Raw genomic sequence first — 21410 nt, 5'->3', positions numbered from 1 at the left:
TCGATTTATTGTTTTTTCCACGCAAATCTACATATTAAACGTCACGATAATAAGACTACAACACCCTGGCACCCGAATGATACGGAAAAACATATCTTGCTTAGTTAATGCCTGGCATCTTCGCGGCCGGCAATGAAAACATGGCTCGTAATCCCCTCCAAAAACAAACTTTATATTCAGAGAAGTAAGATCAATATTGACTTAGGTGTAATTCTATCATTCTGGCTATCTAAGGATTCCATAGCATAAGCTCTAATCATTTTGTTATGTAATTTTCTTATGCTATGCTCTAAGTAGTCTCTCAGTGGTTGGTAGAAACCCGTCTGATTTCAGAGTGATAGCGGAACTTCTACATTGATACTTTGAAACAATACGTCTGTAGGTGCTCTGAGGGGGTTGAATATTGATAATGATTGATGAGACTTCCACAGTCAAAACATATTAGTAAACATGATCAGATAGTTGGTATATGGTTACTACCTTAGAGAGTAAGCCTGCATATCGTGCGGGGAGTTATATAGCTAGCCGACATGCGTAAGTCAACGCCATACGATCCCCCCATACATGAATCTTACTCTCATGCGACATCAGTAGCAACATTCCAACGAAAGAAAACAGGATGCTCGTTATTTAAAAGTTAAATGCCCTAGTTAGTTGATTGAAATCAATTGCGCGTTGAATGTTCTGCGCATCTCTATTGCGCATATTACTTTGCCTTGCGCCTCGTCTTATAGGTGCAGTCTTCCCGAGTGTCGCCAATTTGTAACAACGTTTGTGTTCATAAGGACTGCTTCTTACAGCGGTCATGACAGAACGGGAGCGTTTACGATTGTGCGCAGCTAAAAATACAAAGTAAAATAAACCTGTAAGATCTGAGTCAGCAGATCGCAGTCCATTAGTTGTCAGTCCAAACCCTGCAAGGACAAGTAGTTTTCTCATAACATGTCAAACCCCTGTGATCCATAATGATATTCAAACAGCGAGAAAAATTATATATCATGCTATTGTTTTCGACCCTCAGCAGGCAGCATGTTTTTCTGTTCTTTTTTCTTATCCCCTGCACAGGTACAAACTATTTAACAAGATAAAAGGATAATCTGGTTTAGATTAGTTGAATCTGGCTTATTTTTCTATGAGAAATTGCACGGAACTGATTTCATAGGTCTGAGATCAGACCGAAACGAAAATTTCTCTTAAAATATTTGGAAACTAATGTAATTCAATTGCATGGACCCTGGTTGCAACGTTCTAAATTTCAAAAATATAAGGCTATTATTTTCAAACACACGTCGCGTTTTTTTTAATGATTGTCTTTCAGGCGCCTCATGGGAAGGTAGAGAAGTGAAATCGTTCATGCAATGTCACACAGGAAATATTTTTTACTCATAAGTTCCCCCATGCTTATATACACCTAAAATAAATGGCTCAGTTAAGGCTGGTTTAGACGGTACGATTTTTGCCTACAACTATCGTATACAACACGCTCGCGTCTGTCGTAGGCGAGTTGTAGGCTTGATTTACACGCTACGACTCGAGTTGTAGGATGGCGCGACCGTGTTGTATACGATAGTTGTAGGCGAAAATCGTACCGTCTAAACCGGCCTTTAGAAGTTCTAGTTAGAGAATTTTAATTTCCTTATGATCTTACTTGACTAAGATTTAGTCTCTCTTTTTAAGCGGTATCATTCCAAAAGAAATTAGTATTAAATGAGATAAATTATCTCAATAAAGATGTTTCCGGTTTGGCCTTCAAAAAATCAAGCTCATGGGTGCGAAAATTAACTCAGTACAGGCAAAAATGTTTGGAATATTCAAAGTATCTATTAAACACTTTTGTAAGACTAGAGTTCCAATTTACTTTCCTCTAACATGTGCCGGGGTACCGGTTTCACTGTTTCACAATCCTGCCCAAGACTTGAGGTGAAAGAGGTAGGCTTTCGTGGATAGCGATACTAAAGGACATACAGTAGAAAAAATCGGGGCAAGTTTGCTAGGACAAAGAATCAAATGATTATCAATGTGAAGTCGGCTGTCCTTTATTTTAAAATTTGCTACATATGGTGGGAGTTCTATTTAAAAACCTCTCCTCTCGCTGAGAAGTACAAATAATTAGGAACAGATTATGGAACGCACCCCCAACATGAACACTTATAGCTGCACGACTGATAAATGGCTTCCGAGCATTGTCGCGAGCTGTTTCTTTGGGATTTGATTAGTTCAGACAAATTTGTCAAAGTTTAACCACCAACTAAATCAGACGATTTGCCTTTTAATTCTTGTTGTGTGATTGGTTTAGACCCGGGTTTAGACCTGATCAGACAGGGCGGAAGGTATTTTGAGTGTAATTAGATGAGACACTGATACAGCACGTTTATAAGAATGCTACAAAAGTCATCCTTGCTTTATCGCTTCCTTGCTTCCTTGCTTCCTTGCTTCCTTGCTTCCTTGCTTCCTTGCTTCCTTGCTTCCTTGCTTCCTTGCTTCCTTGCTTCCTTGCTTCCTTGCTTCCTTGCTTCCTTGCTTCCTTGCTTCCTTGCTTCCTTGCTTTTTCAGCTGACTTTCCTTGCTTACGAAAAGCTATTTTGGGTAAAGGAAGAAAGTGTTTACAGAAAAAGTTTTCCCCTAAATTCTGTAAAGTGGTGCTACCGGAGTTTTAGTGTGTGCAGCGCATGTTTGCTTGTCATAAAACAATGGCATTTTAAAAGCAAAAACTGTTATTTTTACCGAAAAGTTCAGTAGCCACAAGGTTAAATAGCTTGGATTTATTAATGTCAAAAAATTCATGTGTTGAACAAATTCAAGCCAGATGCTATTCGAAGCAAGACGGCTGTTAAGATTCTACACTGTAAGGCAAGTTTGCGGCAATTCTCAGTTTTTCCCTTACTTTCAACTCCGAAAGCATTTCTACATTATCTTTATCGATCTATACACTCAATCGTACAACCTTTATCTTATAGTCGGAAGCAATATACCTATATTCTTATCTCGTTCTTCTGATAACTCCTCAAAGGTAATATGGTTGATTATTTTGAGGTATGTAATTTCATTTTCGTTTCATTGGCGTTGTATTTCTTTTCGTAACGAAGGAATTACCCTCCGGGTATTTGCGGTATGATCGAGAGGTTATAACACCTTCCAGATCTACTAACATGTATAACGGAACGCTAACAAGAAACATTTTCTTATTTCAGACCCCTCCAGCGTTACTCGGTTAACTGTTCCACATGAGAAGACAGTCACATGAATATGAATACAACTCAAACAAAGAATCTTATTCTCAAGAGAGTGACACGTGGTCTGAAATGGGAAAACATTTCACCCAAGCTAAATCGGCCTATTTCTAATGTATACAGCTTAATTTTGTCCTCTAAATTGAGATAAAATTATATTTGAGCTGGCTGCATTGAGAATATAGTACTGCAAAGGGTCTCGTGACAAATCTAGCAAAATGCTTTTCAAATTTGCAAGGTGATTCCCTTATAAAAAACAAAGGCCATAGTCACGATATCATGGACCTCAGTCCGTAAATAAACTGACATCGATATTGAAAACTTAAAAGAAAAAACAGATGGGTTCGCTGTAGGTGCTTGTCGCTTCCATCTGGTCCGTCACCCCTGGACCGCCATTACGATGTCTTCCATTAAAAAGCATCCCATTGTTGACTTTGCAAGTTACACACTGACATCAGACAGAGCGAGTAATTTTGATCGATATATAATGGACGTTCATTTGATATGTACGTCTCCATTATACTATTATGGGAGATGGCTGAGATTCAACACAATGGACAACCAGCTACAACCGACCCCGGTTAGCTAAATAGTTTGTTTACGTACCCAAGTCTAGAGATACAGTATTCACTTGTTCGTATTAGACATTTCCGATTTAGCGGCATAGGGAAAGTATATTCCGCATTCTATAATCCGACCGGAATAGCATAAATTAAAAAGAGCTATCATCATTTTATTCCAGATTTAACCAATAGAATTTTCAAAACTCCTTATCTTACTGTTTTCTCAGCTAGTACAATGTATTATTAGGTAAATAACAACTGCGAAAGTTGTCTGTAACTATTGTTACAGACGTTACTCCTTCGTCTTACTACTATGGTCCTTAATATTTAATCCTCTTACTACGAAGAACTAATGTCCCAAACGTGATATACTTTTGAACTTTCTTATACACCTGTTATATTCAACGCACCAAAACAGTCACAACTGACTAGTAAGCGCTAGTTATTATCAACATATCTTGAGATTTGTTTACAATATCAAGCTAGGAATTTTTCTGCTCTCACTAATATAAATGTGTTACGCCAGTTTGTTTTACTTTTCCGAAAAGTATATCAAAAAGAACATATATAACACTACAGTGTTTTTAGAATTCTTTTCCTTCGATTAGCAAGAGCACCACTAGTTGCTATTACAAAGGGTTGAAATGGCCTCATGTGTCGAAAAATATCCGAGGTCGCTGAGTAAATTTTCAGCCGGGAATCCAATGGCGTGCTCTACGCGGATACGAAGCGACCTTAGCGCTCTGTTGGCATTCTGTTGTCGTCTGTTGTAAGCAATACGCCTTGGAGTGATAAGAGGTGGGGCGTTAGCGTATCCCCCATCAGCTAGCAGCCTTGCTCGTCGTGGTAGATTCCTTCTTCTTCCATGGCCTATAGCAAGAAGTCGTCTGTATGACTCCGCATCGTTCATGTGCCCCGGAAATCTGCAAGACGTTTGTTAACTATGAATACGTGTAGTACTAAATTTTGCTTATGTTTGTGTTTGTTTATATATGCAGTAAAATAGCAGCTAGATCGAAATACTTATGCACAACGTGACAACGCTACTATATAGCAAACTTACCCAGCTACAAGGAGTAAATTCAAACCATCTGCAGCATCAGCAGCTGTACTCTTACTGGTTCCGAAAATAAATGCCAGAACATGAAGTTTTAGGTATTGTCTCAACCACATAATCACCAGTAGAACTCTGTTGCTGACGTCAAGATTACAAGATCTTCTTCTACCTGTAGTTGGCACCCGAGGTGTGTGTCTCGGACGGGTAACTTCTATACCAATTCTTCGTACAATAGCATCAAAGTATTCTGGTGTTTCCCCGGTCATGTACCATGTGTGGATTTCTTCGTGCTAAACAATAAACATCTCTGCCACATGTTACGATGGTTAAGCAGCTGATTGCCAAAAAGTCGGGCTAGGAGATTAGCCCCTGTTGGTGCCGTAGAGACAAGCGCAACAAGTGTGATGAGCAGGTTCCCTTTTACATGCATAGGAAATAAAGGGACCAAACGTTTTGGTCTTTGAGGACTCAATTTTATAGCTGCAAAGATACACAGCAGGGTTACTACAATAAACATTGGGAAAGGTGGGACATCCATTGTTGACTGACGCGAACAGGTAGTGTATTAAATGTATATGCAACTTTTCCGTTCGCAGTCACGAAACCAAACAAAAATATTTAAAAAAAACATTACGACCAGTGCACGTGTGCACGTGCCTATGTATGCAAATTTTTAGGGCTCTTTTCACTTTTCTTAATCCTGCGAGAAAGGCGCGATGGACAACAACAAGCAAAGAAAACCAAGGAAAAACTACACTCAAGTGGAAGATACTCTTCTTCTTCAAGCTGTGCAAACATGTGGAAGAGAGTGGAAAAGTGTTTTGAGTTTTATGAGAAGGCATGTTGAGGTTTTGGGAGAAGCAGGTGATCAGTATTTGGCTAAAAGAAATTCCAACAAAGTGTTGGAGGAGCAATTAAGGAAGAGAGCTACTTAACTGCGTAACAACGCTCTTCCTTCATGGTAAGAATGCTGTTGACCAAAGAAGAAAGGACTCTCAATAACGGTATTATATGGAGTGCGATGATTCTTTTATTTCCTGGTAGGAATGCCAGTGAAGCAAGCACGTCAAATAAAATAATTGATGAAGAATACTCGTCCGCATCCAGTGTGGAATAAACTTGTAATAAAGATACTGAAGAAGTTGAAGACATTTGCAGAGCTATCAATGACCGCGAAACAAAGTATGTGTTAGATGCAGAAAAGAACGAACCAAATGACGACCCTGCTGACATCCTTACACGAATCAAGAAAACAAGAGAAAGCGAGAGGATGGAAGACAGGTAATTTATAAGCAGACAGAATTACTTTTAACGTTGCTCATACCTATTTGATAATAAAACCTCGTTAATTTTGCTATTATCCTTTCAGGAAAAGACCTCTTAAGGAAAGCTCAAAGTCAAGTAAAAAGCTGAAGTCATCTAGGAACTCCCAGGTCACCAGAGAGAAAAAACTGGACAGCTTACTCGAAGCAATCCCCGCCGTTCTTGATGCGGCCCAAAGTGCTGCACGAGAGCACCAGAAAGCATTAAAAAGCTGGAGGGCAGTTCATGGTCTTGACGTGACAGATTCTTTGTCAGATGAAGACTAGCACCTTATATGCTTTATAAGTTCTGTTCACGTTATTAGTAAATAGACATTAAACATCACGTTTTTTCTTACCGCAGAGCCTGGCCGGCATGGGCACGTTTTTGTTCTTTCCCTGTAATTTAACTAGTACCTTTTACAAACCTTTTCACCAAAGACAAAGGTTATTTTATTATATATCTATTGCTTCTTGAAAAGCTTTTCAACTTCTTTTTACTTTTTTTTCGTTTGCGTAGCACAAATGTTTGTCGAAAACACGAGATTCTTACTGAATCTCTCAAATATCTTGTTTTGTTCTGAATTTCAACGCATTGGTTATGTGCACAGCCATTTCCACTGTAGAAGAACTAACAGAGAACTTGAATAAAATCATGTTTTTCCCCGCAGAGGGGGTACAGAGTTGGGAAGCAAGTGCGTGTTTACAGGCAGTGGACAATCTCAGTAGGCATCCACATATCAACTATATGTTAGCAATACGTACGTGTCCATGCAGAAGGAAAACTTCTCGAAAATAATAACCGTCGTGATATTCTACATTATATGCTAGCATTCTTAGTTCTTTTATAAATTTAAGGGCGAGCATTTACATTAGTATATTATGAACGCAACTTTTTTATATAACTGCGTTTCAACGGGACGAGATCTTATTCTCGAGCACACTGCTCGTCAGTTAAGCTAATAAAACAGGTAGTGTTAACGATTATAATTGTGCAATACCTTAAGTTAAATAAAACAGGTATACTGAAAGCTGTTTCATTATCTTATTGAATTTTCTGGTCATAACGATGATTCTAGCCTTATTCCGCTGGTTAATGCTTATTCCGCTAGTATATGCCTATTCCGCTCATATGCCGCTAAATCGGAAATGCCTATTCTATTCTATTCTATAAACCAATAAGCTATTGTATAGTCCGTTTGGAGACATGGACCTCAATAACATAGTTAATTCCTATAACCATTTTACCGCACTTCACTCAATGCCTACAATCAATTGAACTTTGAATTACCTAATCAATGTTACAAATAATAGCCTGGTTAGAGTATTCATGTAAGACGAGTTCGATACATTTTGGCGTTACTCTGCAGTTTAGAGGTATTTTCGACTGAAATCTCCACAAAGAGAGTTACTCCAGTTTTCAGCGTGTTTGTCTCCCCACCTGAGTTTGCCAGGGCTGCGCATTATCTAAGACAACGTGCATTATTGAAGCGGTTTCTCCGGGGAGAGAAAAACACCGACGTCATAGAAGCTTATACAAGAATGACAAACTCATTCTTTTCCATCTTCTCTTCTCTCTTGTACAACACGTTTTGCGATAAAACTTTCCAAAGTGTGATACCTATATTATATAGTGTGCCAAAAGAAGATAGAGTACATACCATAAATGAGGGGGGATTGGGAAAATTTTGGTAGGAAAAAGGGGCGATGGGAAAATTTTTATCAGAAAAATGGGGGGATGCACAATTTTTGGAAGAAGCTACAAGCCTTGCTTAGGGGGGATCGTATTTTTTTGCATGACTTTAAGGGGGTGTTAAGAATTATTCTGGACATTTCAAATTTTCACCTGCCCCCCCCCCCCTCCCCCTCTGCCATAAAATGAACGCAGCCTAAAATAGTGCAAAGTAAGTCTATGCATTCTAATAAATCGCTCTTCTCAGGATCGAAGCGTCCCCGGCTTTGAAGATTAATTCCTCTCGTTCTAAGACAATTACCTGCAGATGCTTGGGCTGTCTAGTGCAAAGGTGAATGAGATATTACCACTACAAAAGACTGATAAATTCTGTTTTATCGTTGGCTTATCTGGGATTCAGACATACTTAAGCCCTAAAAGATAAACGCACAAACGCCCATCTTCGTAAGAACTTGATGTTAGTGGAAAACGTAAGAAATAGAGATTTCCTGGACTGCGACAGATCGATCAAAATTTCAGTTGATAGATGTATTCATTTAAGTTTTATAAGTTTTTGCGAACTGTCGCAATATTGCGTAAGTAAAGATACGAAAACACTATTAAATGTAAAGCAGTTTTACATCGGACTTTGCATTTTTTTAAATTTCTGACTCCTTTAGACAACGTGTTTTAAAATAGTTTTAGAATGGATGGAATCTGCCGTTAGTGGAACGAAGATTGATAGAACAGTAGTAGGTTGTCGGAGATTTGGTATCATTATGGGCGGGAAAGTATACCGCCACATTCATGCGTACACACCGCTGTATAATCAATAATTTTACGATTTGTACGATAAAAACAAGGCGAAAAGCCATTTAAATCATAGTTAAGGCATACTGTACCGTGCATATGAATATATGAGGCGCCTCTATCACGTGGTATATAGTAAGCTGAAGTTGTGGACTTTTATACAGCGCCGGTTATGCTTTCGATATTAGATAATTTTACTTATCTAGTAAGGCTAAAAACCTGAAACCAAAAGAAGAGTTTACACTAGATGCATTTTTGACTGTTTTCGTTAAAGTAAACCTTCTGGGTTTAAAATTATAATCTTACGAGTTTAGATAAAACATATGGCATCATTTTGTATTGAAGAAAAAACACCCATAATACCAGAAATAACACTCGCTTTGTCGACTACGAAGATCTTACTGATTATTTGTAAAATACGTTGAGCTGTACACAGAAGTTCCCACGTTGCTCGAACCGAGATACCATCTCTGTTTACCAAAGATAACAGAAAGATGGTTGACATGCTATTAAATGTTGAGGACTATAACTCTCTAAGTTGGGAGGAGATAGACAGTCATATGCCCATTATACTGAGCTGGCTTCATGATCTTGCTCGTGCTGACAGGTAAACAACAACGATGAAATAGCACTTTATAAGGAACTAGAAGTTTGATACGCTTAATTAATGGCTGGTTCTTTGAACGTAGTTCATAATAGTAGCGAAACGGCTTGTACAATGAAGGTTGTCCATGCAGTCATGCAGAAAATACCCATAATACCAGAAATAACACTATCCGACAATTTTAATTATTTAACGTAGTTAGTAATAGTAGTGAACTGGCTTGTAAGATAAAGGTTGCCCAGTCTTGCAGACGATTATCAATGAAGTAGAAGATAAAATGATCACTAGAACGACCAGATAAGCTCGATAAACATATATTTATCGTAGAGATTAAAGGTCATTGAAGTCAAAGAAATTACGCTTAATTGAAAAATGTTGATCAGAAAATTTAGCTGACAAACAAAGTCTAACAATAAACCACTTAATGGGATATTTTGAATTTATTTTGAATTTACTTTGATATCAACAGGCCAAAGACGGATAGCGCCCGCCATTTCCAGCTTCTTTGGACGGTTGGGCGGGCGCAATGTATATACTTGCGACAAACGTTACAAATGTTGCAAATGTTCTTGTGGTCAAAAGCATTTAGCAAGAGCTTAAAAGGCCAAAATCCCCACCAACATCATTTCTGTCGTTAGCTAATAGTGTTTTTGCTTTTGATTAAATAGTCAATGTAATGGAAAGTTTTATACAAAGGATCTCTAAAGGTCTAAACATAGCCTTAGGGCTAGAGATCAGTAGATTACATTTTTTTCTGTATTGATCATCTGCTTTTAAGCTTAAAAACTTTCTTAGTCCAATATTTATTTAGAACTTGTTCTATAGACTGATTTTTAATCCGTGAAATAAAACTTACTTTATAATTTTGTCGGTACTGTATATTCGCAACATTACGATGTAGTGCGTTTTACAATAGTCCCCCGGCCACCCAATATGTTTGACTTTTTTTTTAACTTGTTATCGGTAATCACCAGTGGCGGAGCTCAAAGGGTCGACTGTTGTCTCTCGAGCGGTCTTTTAGAGATTTCTAAAGATATACATACTAAATGCAAAGCAGCAATTGAGATTCCCCAAATATAATCAATATATATGGTAGTGAATCATCTGTTAATATAATTGCCGTTATCATCTTGAATTATTTTATAGTTTTTTCAAACCTTCCTTAATGAAATACAATGATAACGATTTTTCTTATCACTTTTTATCACCAATAAAAACTCGAAAATAACATGCCAAAACTGTTTCATTCGTATTCAATGTCGAATCAATTAGGCTAGGCGGGAAAGACAAAGAATATGGTTTCCTATGGGGGTATATACCTGCACGAGTTTTACCTGAGTTTTTCGGAGACCTTTCTAACAATCTGCTAATACAATTTTCCTTCGAGTGGCTGCAAATTTTATCTTGAACCACATCTATCATAACCCTAATCCAACCCGTAATATAAGTGTGTTCAGTTTAAAATCAAGTCAGACAAAAAAGCAGGTCGCGAACATAGTTAATGGGATTATCCCATAACAAATTGCTGTTGTTACGAGGCTAGCTTATGTTATTAAATAATCGTACTTTACTGAATAAGTTCGCGAACCTTTTGCATATGGTTGTGTCTTGCGATTCCTTAAAGAGTCCGTGGTTCAGGTATTTGTCAACAGGCATTAGAAAGACATCAGTCGAGTAGCGATGTCAGATACGGAGTGTCGATAAATGCTGGATGAGAGAAAGGTCACTAACACTGAAAACACTTAGGATATTTTGATACAAAGAAGTTCTGATGCCCGGTGATATGTTTGGAATTTTATTTCAGCGAAATAGCTAGATTGATCAAACCCCAAAACAAACTAAAACTAATTCGATGACTTGCTATTTATAAGTCAAATGCTAAGAAAAAATGTTCGAAATTATACGTTGAAAACGCCTTTTCTTCAATCGTATGATCAATTTGGTGGCATTCATACCAGATACGAGCCGAGGTCGTTCTAGAGCTAAAACCCTATTTAAGAGGTTATCAAGGAAAGGATATTTATCAAGATCGCACGAGTGATTCCCCTACTCCGCCCGGTTCCAGGTATGTGATTGTTGGATTAATGATTCATGATATAGTCAAATGCTGGGTGACTATTGAACAAATCACGCAGGAACAAATATCTTTTATTGGGTAATCAGGTAATATATAGTTGTGATCTGTTTGCCTATTGATGGTTTTCAACCATTCCCAAGAGAATTAAATAACAAAAGACACGGCTGCCATGTTGGAGGATAGAACAGAAGAATTCATTGACAATTCTTTTGTACCTCCAACATGGCCGCCGTGAAAACCATCAATACATGTAGTTGAGATGTAGCTGGGGTCAGTACTGGTAACATCTCGTCTGAGTTTTGATGGCACCAGTTACATGCAGCAAGTTAGAAGATTCAGTTGATGGGAAAAAAAGAGTTGCTGCATTTTGGACGAGTTGCTAGAAAAAAGGAACGAGTTGCTGCAAATAAAAAACGAGTTGCTGTATGTTAGACGAGTTCACTGCAAATAAGAAACGAGTTGCTGAAAAAACAACAACAACAACAACAACAACAAAAAACAACGAGTTGCTGCATGTTAGACGAGCTCACTACAAATAAGAAACGAGTTGCTGCAAATAAAAAACGAGTTGCTGCAAAAACGAAACTGCAGTTGCAGCCACTTTTTCTAAAAAGATACTGCCAAATTGATTATAATATGCATTTATAAAAATAAAAAACTCTAATCTGGATACGATGGGGTTCGAAACCACAGACAGAAAAAAAAACAAAAAACGATTCAACTTTGCCATACCCCCGAGACATCCGCAGAGCTGAGGCGGCGTATGGACTTCGGACCTGACGGCGATTAAATCCTTCTGCCCTTGGGTGTACGAATTACGCAAGAAAATGTTCTAGCCGAAGCATCAGGGGAGAGACTAGCCGGCCCCTAGACCATATCGGCTAATCCCTTGCATCTCTGCCACGCACGGAATCGGTTGAAAATATAATGTTAAAAAGTCTAGCCTATCTGGTGCATTGTTTTCACGGCCATTGTTATGCTGATTCACCTGGAACCGTGGCTCAATGGAAAAAACTTGGGCTTCCATATCATGATACTGAGTCAAGCCCGGTTGAGGGAAGTTAGTATCTGGATGGGTGACCGGAAACTTATTCCTACTTAAATTTTTTGTAAGTTTACTTTCGTAGCTTTTAATCGCCATTATAATCCGTTTTAGCTGATAATTCGTCTAAAATTTTAAAAAAATTGGGCATTTAATCTATCTAACTTGCTGCATGTTCCTAATGGGCCAACGTAAATGTTGCTCAAAGGAGGATCCACTAGTATCCCAGAATGAATTGCGAGTTAAATATAACGTTTTTTCATTTAAACAGCTAAAATTAAAATTGTCGAAATTGAAAACTCAATTGTGCTTAAGTAGAGCGCATGTCATACCTTTTAGCGATATCTACGGGGTCGCTATACCCGCGCGTGTACCACGAGTCAGCCTAGGGAAACCTCCTGGCCGGTCACAGCGCCTTGTTGAAATCTTATAAATTTTTTTCTGTATGCGATCATCCCCCTAAATATCGCTTGACTTATTAAATGTATCGTTTATGATGCTAACACAAGTACAAAATGGTAGTGGTAGTGGTAGAGTGCAAACAATATATCCTTGAAATATTAGTATAAAATTATTCGCTCGACCGCAACAACCGTACGAATAAAAATCGCGAATAATTCGTACGGGAGTCTGTCAATGTCACCTCGTACGGGAGTCTGTCAATGTCACGGAGGGAAATGTCACGCAATAGAATTTCTGACGACTCCCGTACGAATAACGATCGCGAATAATTCGTCAGGAGTGACAAATGCTGGTAAATATTCGCTGAACAGATTCCTTTACGAATAACGACCGTGAATATTTGATCATACGGGAGTGAAAAATGTTGGTAAATATTCGCTGAACAGACTCCCGTACGAATGACAACCGCGAATAATTCGTAGGGGAGTGAAAAATTCTATTGTTTTCTTCTGTTTAAGGTATGAGACCTGAGTTGTGGCTGGAAAAAAATCCTCACTTTTTAGTAACTAGTTAGCTTGTTTACGATAATATGAATCCATATTCTCGATTTTAATGCATAGAATTGAACATTGAATTTGAACAATTTAGTAATTAGTGTTTCACGGATATATTGTTTGCACTCTAGTGGTAGTGGTAGTGGTAGTGGTAGTGGTAGTGGTAGTGGTAGTGGTAGTGGTAGTGGTAGTGGTAGTGGTAGTGGTAGTGGTAGTGGTAGTAGTAGTGGCAGTGGTAATGGCAGTGGTAGTGGTAGTGGTAGTGGCAGTGGTAGTGGCAGTGGTAGTGGCAGTGGTAGTGGTAGTGGTAGTGGCAGTGGTATAGTGGCAGTGGCAGTGGCAGTGGCAGTGGTATAGTGGCAGTGGCAGTGGCAGTGGCAGTGGCAGTGGTAGTGGTAGTGGTAGTGGTGGTGTAGTGGTAGTGGTAGTGGTAGTGATAGTGGTAGTGGTGGTGTAGTGGTAGTGGTAGTGGTGTAGTGGTAAAGTACAAGAAGAACCCACTAGTGATTATGGGTTTCCTGTGTCAGGCTAAGATCCAGATCTCATCAGGATTTTTACAAGTCGTGGTTACCAAGTAAAATATGGCCGACTGAATGAAGTATGTACATTTCAATATAGTTTTTTGAAATTTTTCAATCATTTCCCCTCTAAAACCATTAAAAGAAACCAGGAAAACCTTAAACAGAAACCACAGGAACGATTTTCACAATGGTAAGTGTTCTTTCAAGCAAAAATTGAACGAAATTTGAAATTTCTCTTGAAGATTTGATGAGTCACTCCAAATTTAAAATTTTCTTTTTTCTTCTAGTTCGGGTTCAACATGTTTGAGCCTATGCCAAGGAATTTTAAGACTCAATATCGTTGCTATTCAGTGGTGATGTTTCCTGGTAATGAAAGAGAAGACGTTGAGAGAGGAGGAAAAAGTAAGCCAAGCTTCAATATATTCTGCAGTCTTTCATTTAAACTCGTGTTAATTTTTAAGTTTTCATGGTTATTCTTATCGGGGTGGCTATTCGTACGTCACACGTACGGCGACTTGTAATTGCTATTCGTGCGGGAGTCAAAAATGTCGTCGATTTTCTCGGGAACTCTGGAGTCTTTTCCAACCTAATAACGATATTTCTTTTAGACCAGTTAGGCGAGTCATGTCAGTAATGTTATTTTGATTCAAACTTATTTGGCGAGTCTGTACTCAGTAGTAAGCAACCCCGGGGGGTACTCCCCTATATTCGCTGTACGGGTGCTTGCCGCCAAACAGGGTATGGTTTTCAGCGATTCTACTCTGGAACAGGGTATATAAAATCGTGCTCGCTCTGGAACAGGGTATATGAAATCACACTTGCTTTCAGCGATCTTGCTCTGGAACAGGGTATGAATTTCAGTGATTTTTACTCTGGAACAGGGTCAGGGTTCAGAGGGCTCAGCGGCACATCCCTACCCTAAACAAGCAAGAGTACCCCCCCCCCCCCCCCCTCCGGGCAAGCAACTCACTTTCGCAACACTTAGAATTTTTTTCGTGTAGTCTCAGGTCAGTGTCACAGCGGGAATTATCATGCAATAGAATTTCTGACGACTCCCGTACAAATTATTCGTGATTGTTATTCGTACGGGAGTCTGTTCAGCGAATATTTTATCAACATTTTTTACTCCCGTACGAATTATTCGCAATTGTTATTCATACGGGAGTCTGTTCATGAAATATTTACCAACATTTTTCACTCCTGTATGAATTATTTGCGATTGTTATTTGTACGGGAGTGTGTTCAGCAACATTTTTCACTTTTATATGTATATATAAATTTTAATTCTTTGTTTTTTTCCTCTCATGCCAGTTATTATGCCGCCATCTGCATTGGATCAGCTTAGTAAGTCCATATCAATTTTTTCTAAAATAGCCATAAGTCTATCAAGAAATAAATAACATTTGAACTTAACATAAGATTAGATAAAGAAAGTATCAATAGTAAGAATCCATTTAATGGTATCTTTCCCAGACCTTTCTCACTTGAATGTTGTCCATTGTTTTTTTTTAAATATACCACATTTCTTATGTCTTTTATTGTACTTTTCAGCACGACTTAACATTGTATATCCAATGCTGTTCAAACTAACAAACAAGAAAATCAACAGAACAACTCATTGTGGAGTCCTGGAGTTTGTCGCTGATGAAGGCAAGATATATCTACCCTATTGGGTCAGTATATCATCTTTCACTGCCAGGATATAGGTTTTTTTTGGATAGAATAAAGAAATGGTGAAAAAAACCCCCAGAAACATAATTATGATATGTACATGTAGAATGATACACATTGTTTCGGCATAGTTCAGTGTTTCTTTTTTTGTTTTTTTTATTCAGAAATACTATCAGTAGGCAGCCCCACGCATGCTTTATGAATGTTGATGCACTACTAAAGAAACCAAGGTGGCATATCCAGAGGCGGATCCAGGATTTTGTTCAGGGAGGGGTGCTGGGCACAATTGCTTACCCAGAGAGGGGTGCACCACTTAGAATCAAAGGCAAAAAACAAAATTGCTTATCTTCGAAGTAGGAGCACGAAGTGTAACCAGGGAGGGGTGCGCACCCCCTGCACCCCTCCCCTGGATCCGCCTTTGTATAGTGTACTCACCTCTCAATTAACTCTGTTGTCTCCGGTTCAATTCCTTGATCCGTGAGCTTTTCTCTGGACTCTCCAGTTTTCCTCTCTCCACAAAACCTAATGCTAAATTAAGTTCAAATTTGTTCTGTGAGTTAGCTTTGCCATGACTTTGATCAGCTAAGAGGTTTCAGGGTATTGATAAAAGTGGAACAAACACGTATGAAGTTTATTTGTTTCAGAGTCCTTAAATATGACAAAAAGTAACTGGTTCTCAACCCGTACTGATTTGTACCTATTTTATATTTTTCTACAGATGATGAGAAACATGTTGTTAGAAGAAGGATCAATTTTAGAAGTAGAAAGTGCATCTCTACCTGTTGCTTCTTTTGCAAAGTTTCAACCACAGTCCTGTGACTTTCTGGACATTACCAACCCTAAAGCTGTGTATCCTTAACATATTTAGAATGACTGAGCTATTGTGGTCAACCTACACCGTACAGTGGAAGGTGTCAACCACTTACTGACCCCTTACAACCACTTATCAAACCTTTACCAACTACACACCAACCACATACCAACCAATTACCAATTACAACCACTTATCAAACCTTTACCAACTACACACCAACCACATACCAACCAATTACCAATTCTTTACCAATCACTTTTCAATTCTTTACCAATTGCTTACCAACCCTTTACCAAACTACTTACCAATCGCTTACAAACCACTTACCAACTACCTACCACCTACCAACCACCTACCAACCAATTACCAACCCTTAACCAACCACTTACTGACATCCTACCAACCACTGACTGACACCTTACCAACCACTGACAGACACCTTACCAACCACTGACTGACACCTTACCAACCACTTACTGACACCTTACCAACCACTGACTGACACCTTACCAACCACTGACTGACACCTTACCAACCACTGACAGACACCTTACCAACCACTGACAGACACCTTACCAACCACTCACTGACACCTTATCAACCACTGACAGACACCTTACCCACCACTGACTGACACCTTACCAACCACTGACTGACACCTTACCAACCACTGATTGACACCTTACCAACCACTCACTGACATCTTACCAACCACTCACTGACACCTTACCAACCACTGACTGACACCTTACCAACCACTGACAGACACCTTACCAACCACTGACTGACACCTTACCAACCACTGACTGACACCTTACCAACCACTGACTGACACCTTACCAACCACTGATTGACACCTTACCAACCACTGACAGACACCTTACCAACCACTCACTGACACCTTACCAACCACTCACTGACACCTTACCAACCATTTGGTGACACTTTATCATAGAGTGTAGCTTAATCCTGATCAGGAAAGGCAAATCATTGTTATAAGTTTTGCTCTCTCATCTGTTGTGAGAGACAAGTATGACTTATTCCTTAACTGCATCTTGTAGTCTAGAGAATGCTCTTCGATCTTTTGCTTGTTTGACAACTGGTGATATCATAGCAATTAAATATAATGATAAGGTAGGAATAAAACTGTCATGCGTCAGATGTATAGTAATGTAGTTTCAAAGGATTATTCAAGTTTGAACCTTTGCAGCTTCTCCTAAATGTTTTGTTTTTGACAGTACTGATACATGAAAATTTAGCAGTGAATGCTACTGTATTCGTCATTGGTTTAATATACTTCAACCTGGGGCATAAAGTTTTCCCATTTCAGACCATGTGTCATTCCCTTTGAGAATAGGATTCTTTGTTTGAGTTGTATCCATATTCTTGTGTCTTCTCATCTTGTGCTACCATTAAACAAAGAAATGATACTCTAGAGAATGACAGGTGTTTTGAAATGGGAAAATTTACTCCCAAGCCAAATTGGTCTTTAATAATATCTATTTCTCGCCTCAGCATCCAATTGAAACAATACACAAAGGGACACTGTGTTTTAAATGACTTGCTCTCAAATTTATGTAAAATTTTTTTTGATATCACAATCAGGTTTATGAGTTTTTGGTTATGGAAACCAAACCAGGTAGAGCAGTATCTATCATTGAATGTGACATGCAGGTATACGTCAAATTAATTATTAATTAAAATTAATATTTATTGGGGATTAAAATAATGGCCTGTCATCAGACAATGTCCTGCAAAAAATGGAACTTTTCTGCTGGAATCTTTGCCTTGTTGGTCATTTTGACCAGGAACGAGGTATAACTGAGCTAAAACTATTTTAGCTAATCATTATGACCAGCGACTGATTGGCTATTATTTTGATTAAATGCATTATATTTTACAACCATTGAGCTCCCCATACAGGGCTCTTCCATGAGGTTTGCTTCATGTACACTACATTATATATTTAAAACATACAACACTCCAAGTGCATGTTGATTTTAAAGAGGGGGGAGGGGAGGGGGGAGACCAGAGAACAGAGAAAAAAACACGCTTGGAAAGAGAGGAAACAAAACATCAAACAAACTCAACTCACAATGTCATGTGATCTATTGCTTTTTGCTATCATGATATTGAAGTGCTTAATTTAAAGGTAAATGTTTTTCACTACTAAGCCTATTATATAGCCTGCGTCACATCCGGAATTTTCTTCGTAAATATGAAGAAAATTCCGGATGTGATGCAGGCTACCTATTATAAGGATAAAAACAAGTGTCTACAGCAGCAGTTACTTGATTTTGTTAGGTAGAGTTTGCTGCTCCTGTTGGATATGTCGAACCAAGTAAACAGGGAACTTCACGGGCACCGATGGATGAGGTAAACAGTTTGATATCTTTGAGGTTTGAGATCCTAAATGGATCCAGAGTTATGGCAAATTTCGGCAATAGAGTGTTTTCAACTGACGACTCAACAGTGGCCATGTTACTAAAACAATACATTTTCTGTCCTTGGGGAAATGAACTCTATTTTTATGCAAAAACTGTGCAGAAAGTTTTTATTGTTTGGTACACCAACATGGCTGCCTTCTCACATGAGTGAAAACTCTCTGTTCTAAATTAGAATCAGTAAATTGATCTTCCTTGTTTTATGAGGGTACTATATAATAGCCAGTTGCTAACAAACCTGTGCCTTTCCTTCCATGATTGATTTGGAATATAGAAGTTGTTTTTTTTGTGGAGGTAGGAAAACCAGATAATCTGTAGAATAATCCTTAACACAACAAGCAGCTCTACTCACTAATGATGGTGAGTCCAGGGATCAGGAGCATAGCAATGAGAGCAAACTATTGTTCTGCCATTTGACATGGCCAGTGGCACTTGATTATACAAAACTTCATCTATGTAGTTCTGCCTCGTCTCCACATTATTGAAAGTATTACTTATTATTTAACAAGTAGAATGATAAACTTTGATGTTTTTGTGCAGCAAACGGACCATCCACACCCAGCAACACAGGTCGTCACACCAGTAAGTCTACAGTATAGTTGCCAAAATAATGAAATAATAATATATTATACAATATGTTACTAACTTCCATGGGGAAAGATGAGGAGGTCCTATCTGAGGTCATATTCTTGCATTTTACCATTTATGCATGGTTTAATCTCAACATAGTATCAATTGATGAAATTGTCAATCATTGTTATCCTAAGATTGAGTGACAGACAATGGATAGTCCTTGACAAAGGTCATCTTTCACACATTTCTTTTAATGAATTGGTTAATCAAATCCATTTGTTACTGGTAACTGATAAAACTATCCCCCTTTAAGGCTTTTCCTGGAGAAGGCAATCGCTTGGATGGAAAAAGAAAAAAGAACAATTCAGCGACAGACTCTTTACCCCTGAAACCTGTCATCATCAAAAGGTTGGTCATTAGTAGACATAAATATGTTTTCATAGTTTGGAAACTAAATTTCATTATTTAGTAAATAGTGAACCTTTCTCTCTATGCCTTTTCACGACTAATCAATTTCAGAGAGATCTTAAGAAACCCTGGCAGTGACCTCCCTCAGTATCTACATTCATACCATCTCTCATGTTTGTAATCACCTTTGAACATACAATATACACAAATATTACTATATAAACCATACATTATCATCAATAAACTATCCTATATAACTCTTATATTTTGTAAGTAAACTCATCATCGCTATATTATGTAGTGCTTATATTGCTGCTGTCATCAGTTATTTTGTGCAGTGGAATCTTGCATGAAATAGCACCCACAAATGATAAAACATATAATACTATGTACATATTTTCTGCTTCTGAGCCCCGTAATTTGTTTATTTACTCAAGGTTCTCCATGCCAGGAGGTGCATACGGCAATGAGCTGACAGTAGCTCAGTGGTAAGAGCACCTGTCTGTCAATCATATTTATTATTTTTTGCATTTATGTATTCTAGGGGTATTCCTAATTATGACTACAAACCAGGAAAGATAACGTTCAAGAGGAATTTAATGAAACCTACCAACAATCAGGTACAACATACCTACAACTTAGATATATTATTACATTATTATTAGTAACATTGTCTCGTCACGATAAGGTGGCAGGGTATACTAGATAGCAAAGAGTTCAACCTGATATCAACAAAGTACAATCAACAATAGAACAGTTTTGGCCGACATACAGTACTGAAGTAGGAAACAAATGTGGCATGAAACTGCTATATAGAAGTTGACTTTAATGCAGTACTGACTTGTATTTACATGGTACAACATGTCATTTCACTATTACACACTAATGAAAATCACTAATGAAAATCACTTCAAAGTTAAATAAAACAAAACAAAATGAAATGAAATGAATATTATTATATTATATGTAATAATTATATTAATGACAATAGTTATTATATAATTAACAAAATTGCCAATAGAGTGCAAACAATATAACCGTGAAACTTTAGTAATACTAAATAGCACAATTTCATGCAAATTCCATTGTTTTCTATTGTTTAATTAGCACTATTTCGTACTATTTAGTAATTAGTGTTTCGCGGATTAATTGTTTCCTCTCTATGGATAATTATTACCGTAGATTATTATGATCATACAGAAATTTATTTTTTTCCTGTCCGGTATCCTAAAAAATGGTGTGTTCTGATTGGCTGTTTGAGCGGGCGGTATTTTGTCAGTATCTGCCCGTGCGCGTGGTCCGGTATCCTTTGCCGCTAAACGACAACACAAAATGATTACAAAAAAAAGCAAAAAAATACGGGAAAAAAATAAATAAGTTATTTACCGTCCTATAGTCGGTCCGGATAGGGAAAAACTGTGCCCTCGGTCTTGAAAAACGGACCTCAGCCTAACGGACCTCCTGGCCTGTAAATAACATATATTTCTTTTTTAGCCGACAGAAAATATTGAAGATTTTGAACCTTTTGGAGGAGAAGGGCAGACAATCCGACAGAAGAGAAAAAGCAAAAGGTAGAACTGCAAAAGATTTACTTCAAGAAAAAAAATAGTCATGATAACCAAAGAAAATACAGATTAAAGCAAAGGACTGAGAGACATTATTTGACA

At 38.1% G+C, this 21410-nt stretch overlaps 2 protein-coding genes across 2 annotated transcripts; one reads left to right on the top strand and one right to left on the bottom strand.

Moving 5' to 3' along the window:
• Window positions 1–3942: 3942 nt before the first annotated feature.
• On the bottom strand, window positions 3943–5116 carry LOC148910033 (uncharacterized). The gene is made up of 2 exons (XM_089033182.1): window positions 4857–5116; window positions 3943–4716 (listed from the first exon to the last, which is right to left on the bottom strand). Exons 1-2 carry the CDS (start codon window positions 5114–5116, stop codon window positions 4413–4415), a joined length of 564 nt encoding a protein of 187 aa, XP_088889308.1. The 3' UTR covers window positions 3943–4412.
• Window positions 5117–13122: 8006 nt separating this feature from the next.
• On the top strand, window positions 13123–21396 carry LOC116293998 (ubiquitin recognition factor in ER-associated degradation protein 1). The gene is made up of 13 exons (XM_089033007.1): window positions 13123–13276; window positions 13840–14023; window positions 14121–14235; window positions 15145–15177; window positions 15385–15506; window positions 16223–16353; window positions 17380–17452; window positions 17924–17992; window positions 18623–18694; window positions 19303–19344; window positions 19649–19743; window positions 20288–20363; window positions 21238–21396. Exons 2-13 carry the CDS (start codon window positions 14021–14023, stop codon window positions 21316–21318), a joined length of 912 nt encoding a protein of 303 aa, XP_088889133.1. The 5' UTR covers window positions 13123–13276; window positions 13840–14020; the 3' UTR covers window positions 21319–21396.
• The last annotated feature ends 14 nt before the right edge of the window (window positions 21397–21410 follow it).

The sequence above is a fragment of the Actinia tenebrosa genome, unplaced genomic scaffold (genome assembly GCF_029948245.1).
Source record: "Actinia tenebrosa isolate PJP-AT-01 unplaced genomic scaffold, QUT_ActTen_1.0 PGA_scaffold1__47_contigs__length_23844297, whole genome shotgun sequence".
Classification (NCBI taxonomy): domain Eukaryota; kingdom Metazoa; phylum Cnidaria; class Anthozoa; order Actiniaria; family Actiniidae; genus Actinia; species Actinia tenebrosa.
Note: the sequence above shows the minus strand (reverse complement) of the source record. Positions and strands in the feature narration are given on the sequence as shown.